The sequence below is a fragment of the Elephantulus edwardii genome, unplaced genomic scaffold, assembly GCF_000299155.1.
Source record: "Elephantulus edwardii isolate Elephantulus edwardi_28Jun2011 unplaced genomic scaffold, EleEdw1.0 scaffold00072, whole genome shotgun sequence".
Taxonomy (NCBI): domain Eukaryota; kingdom Metazoa; phylum Chordata; class Mammalia; order Macroscelidea; family Macroscelididae; genus Elephantulus; species Elephantulus edwardii.
This window is the reverse complement of record NW_006399822.1, coordinates 5,398,892-5,411,264: the sequence shown is the minus strand read 5'-3', so window position 1 is coordinate 5,411,264 and position 12,373 is coordinate 5,398,892. Positions and strand designations below refer to the sequence as shown.

Genomic DNA, 12,373 nt, shown 5'->3' with positions numbered 1-12,373 from the left:
GGGAGAGGAAGGGCAAAGGGCTGGGCCTATCCCCTACACCCCGGTTTACACCCTGGTCTAGTGCCCAACACTCCAGATGCTGTGACCAGCTAGCTGTTAATATTAACCTGGGTTGTACTGTTTGCTGAGGCTGTTACGTGGTGATTTTTCATGCATACAGCCAGCCTGTGAGGGTCATGCTGTTAGTCCCATTGTACAGATGAGAAGACCGAGGTGCAGATCATGAGCAGCTTGGCCCTTGGGGCCTCACACCTGCCTCTCACTTCCTGGCGTCCTGGGTGGGCTACCGTGTCAACCCTGTGCTGATGGGAGGAAAGAAAGATGTACAGACTAGAATCCACCCCCTGCCTTGTGGATTCTGCCTCTGAGCGACCCTGCAGGACAGCACAGTCAGCTGCTGAGATGACTGATGATCAGAACCCCTGTGGGGCGCTTCTCATCCGTCCTGGAGGGCTGCTCGGAGGTGGCATCTGCTCCATGGCAACCAGTGTAGGCTTTATTTTTTTAAATATTGTGGTCTTGGGTGTGAAAAGGCCTGTGAGGGGGTCCCAGGAACACAGCACCCAGCAGGCTCACACCACCACGAAGCTCTGGTTTCTGCCAGATCGAATTTGGCATCCTACCTTTGGTGACAGTGCTGCTGTTACTGTTCAATACTGTAACCAGCCCCCAGAGTTGACCTTCTGGTGGGTTTTCAGACACAGTTAATCACATGGGAGGAGGTGATTGCCCATCATTCTCCTGCAGAGCAGCTGGTGGAGTCAAACCTCCGGCCTTTGGGATTGCAGAGCAGCTTCTTACCACTAGGTCACCAGAGCACCCTTTTTTAGTAAATGTGGTCAAGTTGGCTCCGACTCCTAGCACCCCCCCCCCCCCACAGAATGAGCCCTGTCTGGTCCTGCACCATGTCCCCACTTATGCCCATCGGCTGTTTGCCCGCTCTTATCCCACTTCCTGCAGGAAGTGCAGGTGGGTAGGGATGGGCAGTCCAGGTGGCTGAGTTGGGCTGGGTGTTGAACGGTGGGCACTGCTTTGACTATTCAAATGCCCTAGGGGCAAAGAGGAGGGTGGGCAGAGGTGTGGCCATTGTCAAACTGGGCTACTTTGTGTATTCAAAGTGTTTAACGGTAAAGGTTTGTCACTGAGGCCGGAGAGGCTCCTCCCAGCTCCTGCAGTCCATTTAAACCCCTGCTTCTGCCTGGTGACGCAAGTGGCTGCTTCTAGAACCTTCTCCAGGGGCTCACTCTGACGGGCACAAGGCAGGATTTTGGCTTGTGAAACCCATGGCCTATTGACGACACCCTCATCAGTTCATCAGATTGAGTGTCCTCCTGTCCTCCCCTGCAGCCTCCCCGGGGTGCCTGACCATGACGGCCGCGGTCAGTGTGGACGGTCTGCCCGAGTACGAGAAGAGCCAGATCAAGAGGGCGCTGGAGCTGGGGACGGTCATGACCGTGTTCAGCTTCCGCAAGTCCACGCCTGAGCGCAGGACCGTCCAGGTGATCATGGAGACGCAGCAGGTGGCTTGGAGCAAGACGGCCGACAAGATCGAGGGCTTCTGTGAGTACCGGGGGCGGCCTGAGCGGCCCCTGTCACTGCGCTTGTCACTGCTTAAAGCATCCCATTAGCAGGCCTCCCAGAGAGAGGTGAGACTCAGGGGGTCCACCTGGCTGACTCCCGCTTGCTGACTTGTCTGTCCTCCAAAGACAAGCTGGCCTTGGGATGCCCTCCTGGGCTCACAGACCCCCAATGTCTGCCTTGTTTTACACAAACCATGGCCGTGACCCTCTTTGCTTCATTCTGAATAGTGAGAACAGTTCTCCCAGTTCTCTGAGCTTTTAAACGTGCTCTGGTCCTGGTGATGGTATCTTTCTCCACGATCCCTTTAGACTGGACAGCTAGTTTGTTGAGTCCCTAAAAGCCCTAAGCCTGCTTTTGATAAAGGGAGCCAGAGTCTTAAAGGGAGCTCTGGTGGTCTAGTGGCAAGAAGCTGCACTGCAGTCCCGAAGGCGCGTGGTTCAAATCCACCAGATGCGCTACTGGAGAAGGAGGGACAATCTCCTCCTGTGCCAGTCGGATCTGATTTGATGGTGCACAACGGGAAAACGAAACAAAGAACCACTGCAATAGAGACATAAAGTTAACATACACTGAAGTGGAGCCAGGGTCTCGAATGATGATGGATTGTAGATGTGGTCATACTTGGTGTGTTGTTTTCTTACCGAGAAATGGCAGCATATGTTGGAAGTGGGGGTGGGCAAATAACCCCTCACCCAGATCCTAATAAACGTGCATGTCCCAGCTCTGTGTTTCTCGTCTGTAGAAGCGTTGTGTACTGTGCGGAGTGGGCTTTGTGCAGATGGGAGCTCCTGCTTAAACGTCTGCATCTTGACTGATTTGGTTTCACTTCATACTTATCTTGAAGCTGGTTGCTTTTTGTCACTTAGCGACCTGCGTCATCTTTTCAGGGCCCCCCCGTGTCCCCTCAGATGGCCCCTGCTGTTAGGTACTGTCCAGTCGGCTCTGATTTGTAGTAGCCCACGCACAAGAGAAATCAGCTCTGGTGGCCTCGTGGTAAGAAGCTGTGCTGCAGTCTCAAAGGCGCATGGTTTGAATCCACCTGCCGCTCTACAGGAGACGGATGGGCAGTCTCCTCCTGTGGGATTAACTGCCTTTAAAAATCTGCTGGAGGGCCAGCTCGGAGTTGAGCAGGGTGAAGCCCTGCCGGACTCTGCGCTGTCCTTCAGTCTCTGCTGAGCTCAGGCCACTGTCACAGCCGTGGTGCCATCTCTCTGAGGGTCTTCCACCTCTTCATTGACCCTCTGCTCTTCCAACATGATGTCCTTCTCCGGAGACCGGAACTTCCTCCTAGCATGCTCAGGGCGCGTGGAACAGTCTCACCTCCTCTCACTTTTGGGGAGCCCTTCTGGCTGCACCCCTCCCAGGGCACAGTGCTTGTTCCCTTGGCAGCCCCTGGTCGTGGGCATTTAGGGTGCTTTCATTTTTCCTATTAGGGTCATTGCTGTAAGGGACCACCCTTTTTTTTCCCCCCTAGGTTTTTTTTTGGTTTCTTTTTTCAAAAATTAATTTTAATGAACGTTTACAGAGACTTTGGATTTCCATTCATTCATTGTTGCACTTTTCTTCCTGCCCCCCACCCAATTTGCTCTTCTCTTTGAAAAGTAAAAGAAATTTTTTTTATCGTTATACAGTCCTTCCCCCCAAGTCCACTCCACTATGCAGCTTTTGTTTTGAAAAGTAAAAGAAAAATTCTTTCATTGTTCTACAGTCCCTCCCCCCAAGTCCACTGCACTGTGCAGCCTTCGTTCTGGACTCCTGTCATGACAATAATACCTGATCGCATATCCCTTTTAAACAGTTCTCTCCCTCATCTGTTTCAATGCAGTATATACATCATTTCTCTTTCTCCTCTGTCTTCCCTCAACCCTGATGTCAGTCCCATTCTACAACAGTGGCACTATGCAGTATTTGACTTTTTATGACTGAGATATTTCACTCAGCATAATGTCCTCCAGGGTCACCGATTTTGAATAATTTTTCATGAGTTCCTTTTTTCAGTGCAGCGTAGTATTTCATTGTGTGACTATACCACAGCTTCTCTATCAGTTCGTTTGTTGATGGGCACTTAGGTTGTTTCCAACTCCTTGCTATTGTGAAGAAAGCCGCAGTAAACATGGGTGTGCATATATCTGCTTGGATGTCAGTTATGGTCTCTTCTGGGTATATTCCCAGTAGTAGAATTGCTGGGTCAAATAGTATCTCTATTTGCAACTTTTTGAGAGAGCGCCATACCGCCTTCCACAACGGTTGCACCATTTTACACTCCCACCAACAGTGAATAAGGGTTCCAGTTTCTCCACAACCTCGCCAGCATTTGTTGTTTGCTGTTCTTATTTTCATTTTTTTTTTACACACACAGACAGATCTAAGTGCACTGCTGTCAAGTCTATTCCAGTTTCTAGTGACCCTGTGGGTCCACGTCCCATTTCCCACACTGCGCATCTCTAGGGAAGCTGACTGTCCTGTTTTTCTCCTGTGGTGTAGTTGGTGGGTTCAAACCACTTACCTTTTGGGTATCAGCTCAGTGCTTAGCCTACAGCTCCAACAGGGGTTCCCTCCTATGTGTAGGGGTATTTCCAAAGCACAACATTCTAGAAGGAGTGTCTCTAACTCAGCCCTTCTGTGAATGTGCACCACCCACTAACATTTTCAATGTACGTTTTCTTGGGAAATTATCGTCCGGGTTGTAGTGTGTGCTGCCCCGTAAACTGCGTGACCCTGAAGACACAGACATCATCCCACCAATTCTATCATCAGAGTCCTCTTGGGACGAACAGTGTGTCAACTAAAGTGTCCTCAGAACCCATATTATCACAAAATAATACTTTCCCTCAATTCCATGGTGCCTTCCAGTCCTGAAAACACTCAGCAGAGATTGAACTCCTCACCAACAAGTCAGGACACACTCATACTTGACCTTCCTGTGGGTTTTCAGAGGCTTTAAAATACACAGGAGGTTGCCCATCTTCCTCCCAAAGAGCAGCTGGTGGATTCGAACCACTTGCCTTTGGGTCGATAGTGCAACTCTCTACCTGCTTGGCTACCAGAGCTCCAAGGATTCAAAGTAGAAAATAAAAAGGTTAAAGAGGAGGAAGGGTACTTGATCTTTAGAAGATGGTCTGTTCTGACAGCAGCCCACAACAGAGCCCATCGCTCTCTAGGTGGCAGCCCAGATGGTCTGAGGGTGTCCGCCCTCTCCCTGGTCCATCCGTCCTGATCTGAGGTGGTGAATTTAGCCCGCAGTAGCTTGAAAGCCCATTCTTCTTTCCTTGTTTTTGCCATGGTTAACACGAAATAGCTGTCCTAAGATTTCTCTTGGCCCTCGTACGAGGCTGACCTCAGATGGCCTGGAGCCAGCAGCTTTGCTTTGGAAATGCCCCTGTGTGTGGGCAGCCTTTCTCCCTCCCAACGCCGTTCTGTGTACCTTGGCTGAGCTCTGCTCCGTGGTGGCCCAGAACCTGCTACAGGTGAGTCCTAGTGGAGGCGGGCTGGGGGCCCGCAGGTGGTACAGCAGGTGCTGATGGTAAATGCAGGTGTGTCCAGCCAGGGTGGGCTGTGGCTTCCTGTCCCTTCTTGGCCGGTGGGTGTCATGCCTGGCTGGGCATCAGAAACGCCTGGGTTTCTTTTAATTATTATTAAATTTTATTAGTTTTAATGAACATTTACAGAGATTTTGGGTTTTCATTAATTCATTGTTGCACTGTTTTCTCTACCCTCCTCCTTAGTTCGTTCTTCTTACCCCCCCCCAAATGTCTGTTTTAATTGTCCAATTGCCACAGTGTTTGTCTAAGCCAGTTCTGATTATTCTCCTTTGTCAGTGTGTCTCTTGCCATTCCCTATCACTCCTCCCTGAGAGAGACTTCACCCTGATTCATAAGGAAAAGGGGATGGCATATTCTCTTAGCTACTTCCTGCTGAAAAGGGCGCTGTGGGTTTCAGGGTGAAGATCTTCTCTCACTACTCTAAAGGGCCCCTTTGGCAGTAGGAAACACATAGACCATTATGGAGATTGATTTTGGAATTTAGATGCACTGTTATCGATTGTGCTTAGCCGTACATGTTCATATCCTTGAAGATGTATCATGGAAGTGTTGTAGCCTAGAAGACACAAATTTAACTAACAAGTTAAAAGTACATGAGTCAAAAATTAAAAAGCAATAATATTCCAAGTAGAGGTTTTAATAGTGGCACAAATGAAGTTACAGAGGGAAGGTGGTTCTTACAATAAAAGGCCTATAGACTAGCACTTTGTCTATTATAGTGTAGAGGTTAGGAACCACAAGGTGTAGAGGCTCAGCTATGTCATTTATGGTTCTTAAGTATGCCTGGGGGTTTTTAAAGGTCCAGGTGTCTGGATCCTCTTCTGATTGAGAGTCTCCAGGTGGGCTGACGCGCAGTATTTCCCTGAGCCCCCAGGTGATCTTGCTAACTCAGGTTTGGGGAACACTGCTCTAGACACAGCTCTTGGCACGTGCCCTCCCCTCCCTCGTGGGCTGAGCGTTGCAGCAGCACACCTTCCAGGCCCTGGAGACGGAGCTGTAGTGGGAGCAAATCCTTGCAGAGGCCGTTGTGTTTTATCTGTGTGCTAGTGTATTGTTGTCTGTGTACTGGTCGGGTGGGCTTTGCCTTGTGACCTTGAGCAAACCCCCCAGCATTCGGGGCCCTGTTTTCCTTATCTGTAGAATCCAGTGGCTGCCCCACTGTGTTAAGGTTGGGAATGAGTCAGCTGGGAAAGGAATTATGCTCAGCACTCCACCTGCGGGAACTGTATCACCGTCATCGTCAGTACCATTACCACCACCACCATTGTTCCCAGTGAGTGGGGGGTCTGTGTGTCCAGGGCTATAAAGTCTGACTTAAATTTTTTTTTAAGTTTGTACACATTGTTTTTCACACTGGATCTGTCCCTTTTCTTTTACCCATCCCTCCCTCCACTCAGGAAATTGTGTGACCCTATGATGAAGTCCCCACCCTCCCCCTTAGATCCTCATGCACGCTCTACACTAAGGGTCTTACACAGTATTTGTCTTTATGAGATGGAGTTCATTCAGCATAATGCTCTCTAGTCCCTCCCACGTTAGGTAGTAATTTACAAAATCACTGCTCCTGCGTGCTGCATAGTATCCCGTTGTGCGAATGTACCATAATTTCTCAGTCCGTTCCATTGTGTTCGAACATTTGGGCTGTTTCCATGTGTTTGCTATGGTGAATAATGCTTCTGTGAATATTGGTGTACAAGTCTCTGTACCTCAGTTCTCATTTTCTAAGGGTATATTCCAGGCAGTGAAATAGCTGGATCATATGGAATTTCTGTGTTCAGCTTTTTGAGGAAATGCCAAACTGCCCTCCAGACTGGTGGTTCCGTTTTATAATCCCAGTGGTGTATAAGGACTCCTTTCTTGCCACATCCTCTCTTAAAATTTATTACTTGCTGCCCTGACTTAAATGGTTGAGCTTAATTTTGGGCAGTAGAAGTCTTTCTAAGTGTCTTTGTAAGAAGGAGGGCTTATGTCTCAGATCTCTGGGGTCCCACATGACATGGTTGTGTTAAAGGGTTTCCCCCCCACACCTGGAGAGTGCTGGCCTCATGCCCTGAATGGGCACTTGCCGTGCTGTGTTTCCCACCTCTGTTGGAGTGTGGTGGCCCAGGAGAACACCCAGCCCCAGTAATCCTGCAGAACTTCCTGTGGTGGCTTTGGGATTTGTAGAGGGTGGACCAACATGCAGGTGGTTGTGTGGGTCTGTGTACTCGCACACGATATAACTTAGAACCCAAATCCCCGTGCAAACCTGGGGAGACTAGACACGCGTGGATCTCATGGGCAGTTTGGGGCATCCTCCCTGGGGGCATGTGCTGATGCCATCATGTGGCTGGAGGTCGAGACATTTTTTTGTCATCCCAGCTGTGCAGTGCTAATGCCATCATGTGGCTGGAGGTCAGCCGATGGCAGAGCTTAGGGCAGTGGGCACCACAGCAAAGGAGTATCTGGTATCAGCGGGGCTGGAGTGAGAATCTGGGTCTCCAGTACTTGTTGGCTTTGCTCAGAGCTGTGAAATGTCTTTGGGTGAAACATGTGTTTCTTCTGAACTTGTCATGAGCAGATTTGTTCATCCCGCCCTTGCTGGCATGTGTCAGGGTGTTCTGCTGAGAGGAGGAGGGCGATCCCGTCTTCAGGAGGGGATGGGTGTAGCACTGGCCACTGTGGGCAGCCCCTGGTGGGGCTTGGTGATGGGTACTCTTCTCAGAAGGAAGCCTGTTGTCCTCTGGGTGTGGGAGGTAGAGAGGTTTGCGGCAAGCCTCATGGGAGAGCATATCCTTGTGCGGACAGTTGAAGGGGGACTTTGCCTGGTGTCCAGTGAGGATGTCTATCCTGAAGCACACTCAGTGGCTGCAGTTACATGGTAGAGGGTAGATTTATGGGTTCAGAATGCAAGCAGGGCTCAGCTGGGTAGTTCTTAGCTCTCACCTGAGGGTGTTACTCAGCTGATACGTCTCCTGGCCCAGAAGGTTCAGGAATTTTCACTCACATATTGGATACCTTTGGGGCAGAGATGGCTGGAGGAGCTGAGCCTAGCTGGGACTGTTGCCCAGAACGCCTTTTGCCCGGTGCTGGTGTCAGAGCCGTCAGGCATGGCAAGTCACTGGTTTCCTCTCGGGAGACTGTTCCAGGGGTCACGACAGAAGCTGTAGGACTTTGTAGGACTTAGCTGTGGAAATCTCAGAGAGTTACTTGCACTAGCTCAGGTCTCCAGGACCAGCTGAAGTTCAAGGAGAGGGGAATTAGCTTCTTCCCTTGGAGAGAAGAGTTCCTGAGTGGTGCAAATGGCTTAACCTGCTCGACTGCTAAGTTGGGAGGCTAGCAAGGCCCCTGGTAGACCGTATGCGTCAGGGGTCTGCTCTGGTACGTGTGGGGCTGCTGTGAGTCAAAGCTGATCTGATGGTGATTCAGTTGGTTTCTTGGAGAAGTGGATGAAAGGAGGAGTTATTGGCAGACATCGGACATGAGAACACGCGGACTTTGGATGCAAACTTCTGGGCCCAGTCTCCAGCTCTCCCACCTACCAGATGCATAACCGTAGGAAATTGAGGTGCCCCTCTGCTCCTTAATTTCCTCTTTGCCAAGTGAGATGAGACTCGTTCTTCTCTGGTTGGGTGAGCTTTTGGTGGATTGTATGTACGATGTGGAAAACACTTCATAACAGAAACTTAGCCAAAGAAAATACAAAGAAAGGGAAAAGTCTCTGGCCAGGAGTCTCAAGACCTGGATTCTCAAGGAGAAGAAGGTGGCTCTTGACCAGCCAATGGCGTCTCTTGGCTTTTGGGCTCCCTTTCTCTGTTGGACAGTGTTGTCCAGGGTGATGCAGAGACCCTTCCCATGCTGGCTTCCAGTGTTGAGCTGGAAGACTTGGAATGTCACCTGGGAGCTCAGGAGAGGGCTGGGAGAACTGTGGGCACCAAATGGACCGTCTCCAGGATCTGGCTGGGATCTGCTGTAGTCGAAACATCAATGTCCTCCCAGAGTGTTGTCCACTTGGAGGCCTGGAGTGTGTCTCGGGGACTGAGGTGATGCCGTGTGTTCCTTGGGTCTGGTGAGGGCTGACCGTGGGATGGCTTGGGCACATCATCTCGTCTGGATAGACCTCTGTCCTGGTTTTTCCTTTCACTCGTGTGTGTGTTCCTGTCTGCTCGCCGCTGGCGGGGCGCGATGCCGGTGAACGAGGGGAGTCCCCATACACTGTGCAGTGTCCTGGGCATTTGGTTCTAAGTGTGCCTGGCTGCTCCTGCTAGAGTGCCCGCCACACACCTGTCAGAGCAGCACCTCGTCCCGTCGTCGCGATGACCCTGCTAGGTAGGGAGTGGCCCTATGTCATTGAGGCCCAGGGACACCAGGGGACATGCTCAAAGCCGCAGGGGTCAGCAGATGGGCAGCACTGGGATTTGGAGCTTTCCTAGCTGTCCAAGGAGCTCTGGTGGCCCAGAGGTAAGAAGCTGCACTGAAGTCCCACAGGCGTGCAGTTGCAGGTCACCTCTGTGGGAGAAGGGTGGGTGACCTGTCCCCTGTCATTTACTGCCTCTGAAAACCAGCTGAAGGTCCAGCTGTGGGTCGGCTCTGACTTGGTGGCACACGACGACGACGACGACAACAGCAGCTGCTCCTGGCGTTGATCAGCCCCAGGCGGATGATCCTGAAGGTGTCTCAGTCAGTACACAGCTTTGCTTCGATTGTCATGGTCAAGGGGAAGTGATCCCGGAGGTGTGCTGAGGACACGCCCTGCAGGTGCCCAGAGCCTCTCTGGGTGCCTGGATGTTCCAGGAAGAGACCATGAACACAACTTGGCAAAGCATCAATGTGGTGAGGGATGCAGACATGGACCTGGAGTCCATGTAACTCTCTCGACTGGCTCTGAAATCATCTTCAGTGTCTTATCCGTTAGAAAGGTGCCGTAGATTATTACCTAACTTGGGAGGGACTGGAGAGCATTATGCTGAGTGAACTAGCTCGGTTCCACAAGGATAAATAAGGTATAAAATCATTATTGTAGAATGAGTATAAGGATCCAAGAGGGGTGGGAGAGGGTGGAAGCAGAGGGATGTGGATGTGCAGGGGGAGGGGGGATTAATCTTGGGGTTGTACAGTTTGATGGGTGGCGGGTGAGGGAAATGGAAAGAATCTGATTGTGTAAACAATGTACTCCAATTTTGTAAATAAACTAGTATAAAGTAAAAGGGAAAAAAAGGGGGGGGGAGGTGCCCTGTTGGTACACTGTTTGGAGAGCACTTGGCCGCCAATCCAGTAGATGAGTGTCTCAACCGCATCAGCTGTCCACAGAAGAAAGATGTGAAAAGGTAGTGTATGCGGTCCCATCGGGCTGTGGTGGATGTGAGGAGTGAAAGGGCCAGGGGCTCCTTGAGAAGGCGACGTGTGAACTAAACGTCAGGGTGAGAAGGACTGAGCCCCCCAGAGCTGTCAGGGCAGAGCGTTCCAGAAAGGGGGCTCAGCGTGGATGGAGGCCCAGGGAGGAATAAAGGCTCCGTGGCTGGGATCAGTGGGTGGAGAAGGGCCGAGTGGAGATAGGACAAGGTCACCAATGGCCTTGTTGTCTGTGGTGAGGATTTGGGGTTTCAGTCAGCGGGCCACAGGAAGCAGGGGGGGGTGATACGGCTCGCTTTATGTTCTTGCTCCATTAAAATTGTTCTCACTGTTGGGGGTAGGGGAGAACGGGAGGGGGACCCCATGACTCATCATGTCTGGAAGAAAGCTGTGGTAGCAAGTTTGTTTATTTGCTAAGTGAGGTGTAAAGTGACTGTCTTCGTGGTGAACGCAATGACAAGCCATCCCTTTTGGCACTCCAGAAAGGCTTTGCTTACGCCTCCCTGAAATCTGAGGTCCTTACAATTTTCATGAGTCTCATTATTCTTTGGAAGGATCCCTGGAGGAGTGAATAATGAAATGCTCGGCTGTAAACTGAAAGGTTGGGGGGGGGGCGGTTTGAACCCAGCAATGGCTCCACAGAAGAAAACTAGTGACCTGCGTAAAGATGGCAGCCAGCCTCGGAAACCCTGGGCACAGCCCTGCTCTGTCCTGTCAGGCCACTCGGCCTTGGCCCAACAGCACATGCCACAGCAACAATGCACTTTTATTTCCCTGCCAACCAAATGTTGTTATTATTTTTAAAAAATCCTATTGGTGTTCTTGGCTCATGAGATATTTTAAAAAACAGGCCAATTCAAGTGGCAGATAGGACAGGGCACGGGGGCTCGAGTTTGTGGACCCCACTTTGTTATAAAGAAGAACTGATAGCACAGTTGTTAAGTGCTTGACTGCTAACTGAAAGGCCAGTGGTTCAAACCCACCGGCTGGTCTGTGAGAGAGAAAGAGGCCACAGTCTGTTTTATAAAGGTTAAGCCTTGGAGACCTGCCAGGCCCTTTTCACCTCTGTCCTTTGGGGTCACTGTGGCCTTGCTAACTTACAGCAGTTGTTTCAGTTTTATTTTCTTAAAAGTAGACGTTTACCTTTTTACAGCAACTGTGATCTGAGTGAAAGTTTACAAAGCAAATTGGCTTTCCATCGAGCCATTCATGGCTGTTGTTAGGTGCCATCGAGTTGACTATGACGCATAGGGATCCCGGGAACAGCAGATCTGAACCCTGTTCTGTCCTGCGCCATCCTCACACTTCTGACACAGTAGAGCCCGTTACAGCAGTCACCGTGTCCACCCACCTGGTCGAGAGTCTTCCTCTCCTTCGCCGCCCCTCCACCCTTCCCAGCATCGTGCCCCTCTCCAGGGAATAAACCCTCCTAGCAACACGCCCGAAGTATGTGAGGCGAGTCCTCGTCATTCTTGCCTCCAAAGAGCACTCTGGCTGCACCCTCTCCAAGATGTATCATCTGTTTGTTCTGTTGGCCGTCCGTGGGACGTTCAGCGCTCTTCTCCAACACCACAGCTCAAAGGCAGCAATAATTCTTCTGTCATCCTTATTCATTGTCCGGCTCTCAGATGCATAGCAAGTGATTGGAAAGACCATGGCCTGAATCAGACACTGAACCACATTTTAAAATAACATTAATGACAATACCCACGATGTATCATGTATCATATTTTATATTTATATGTTGTTGTTATGTGCCGTCGAGTCGCTTGCAACTCATAGCGACCCTATGTACAACAGCCCTAAACTCCACTCTGTCCTGTACCAATCGCACTGTCTCTGACACTCCCATCCCAATTATCCCAGTCACTGAATCAATCCACCTCATAGAGGGCCTTCCTCTCCTGCGCTGTCCCTCC

At 50.6% G+C, this 12,373-nt stretch overlaps 1 protein-coding gene across 1 annotated transcript in view; it reads left to right on the top strand.

Moving 5' to 3' along the window:
- The first annotated feature begins 1,367 nt into the window (after positions 1 to 1,367).
- The window catches only part of PLCG2 (phospholipase C, gamma 2 (phosphatidylinositol-specific)), a 135,789-nt gene continuing 124,783 nt past the window's right edge, over positions 1,368 to 12,373 (top strand). Inside the window, 1 exon segment of the mRNA XM_006888806.1 lies at positions 1,368 to 1,560. Coding sequence (XP_006888868.1) covers positions 1,368 to 1,560 — 193 coding nt within the window.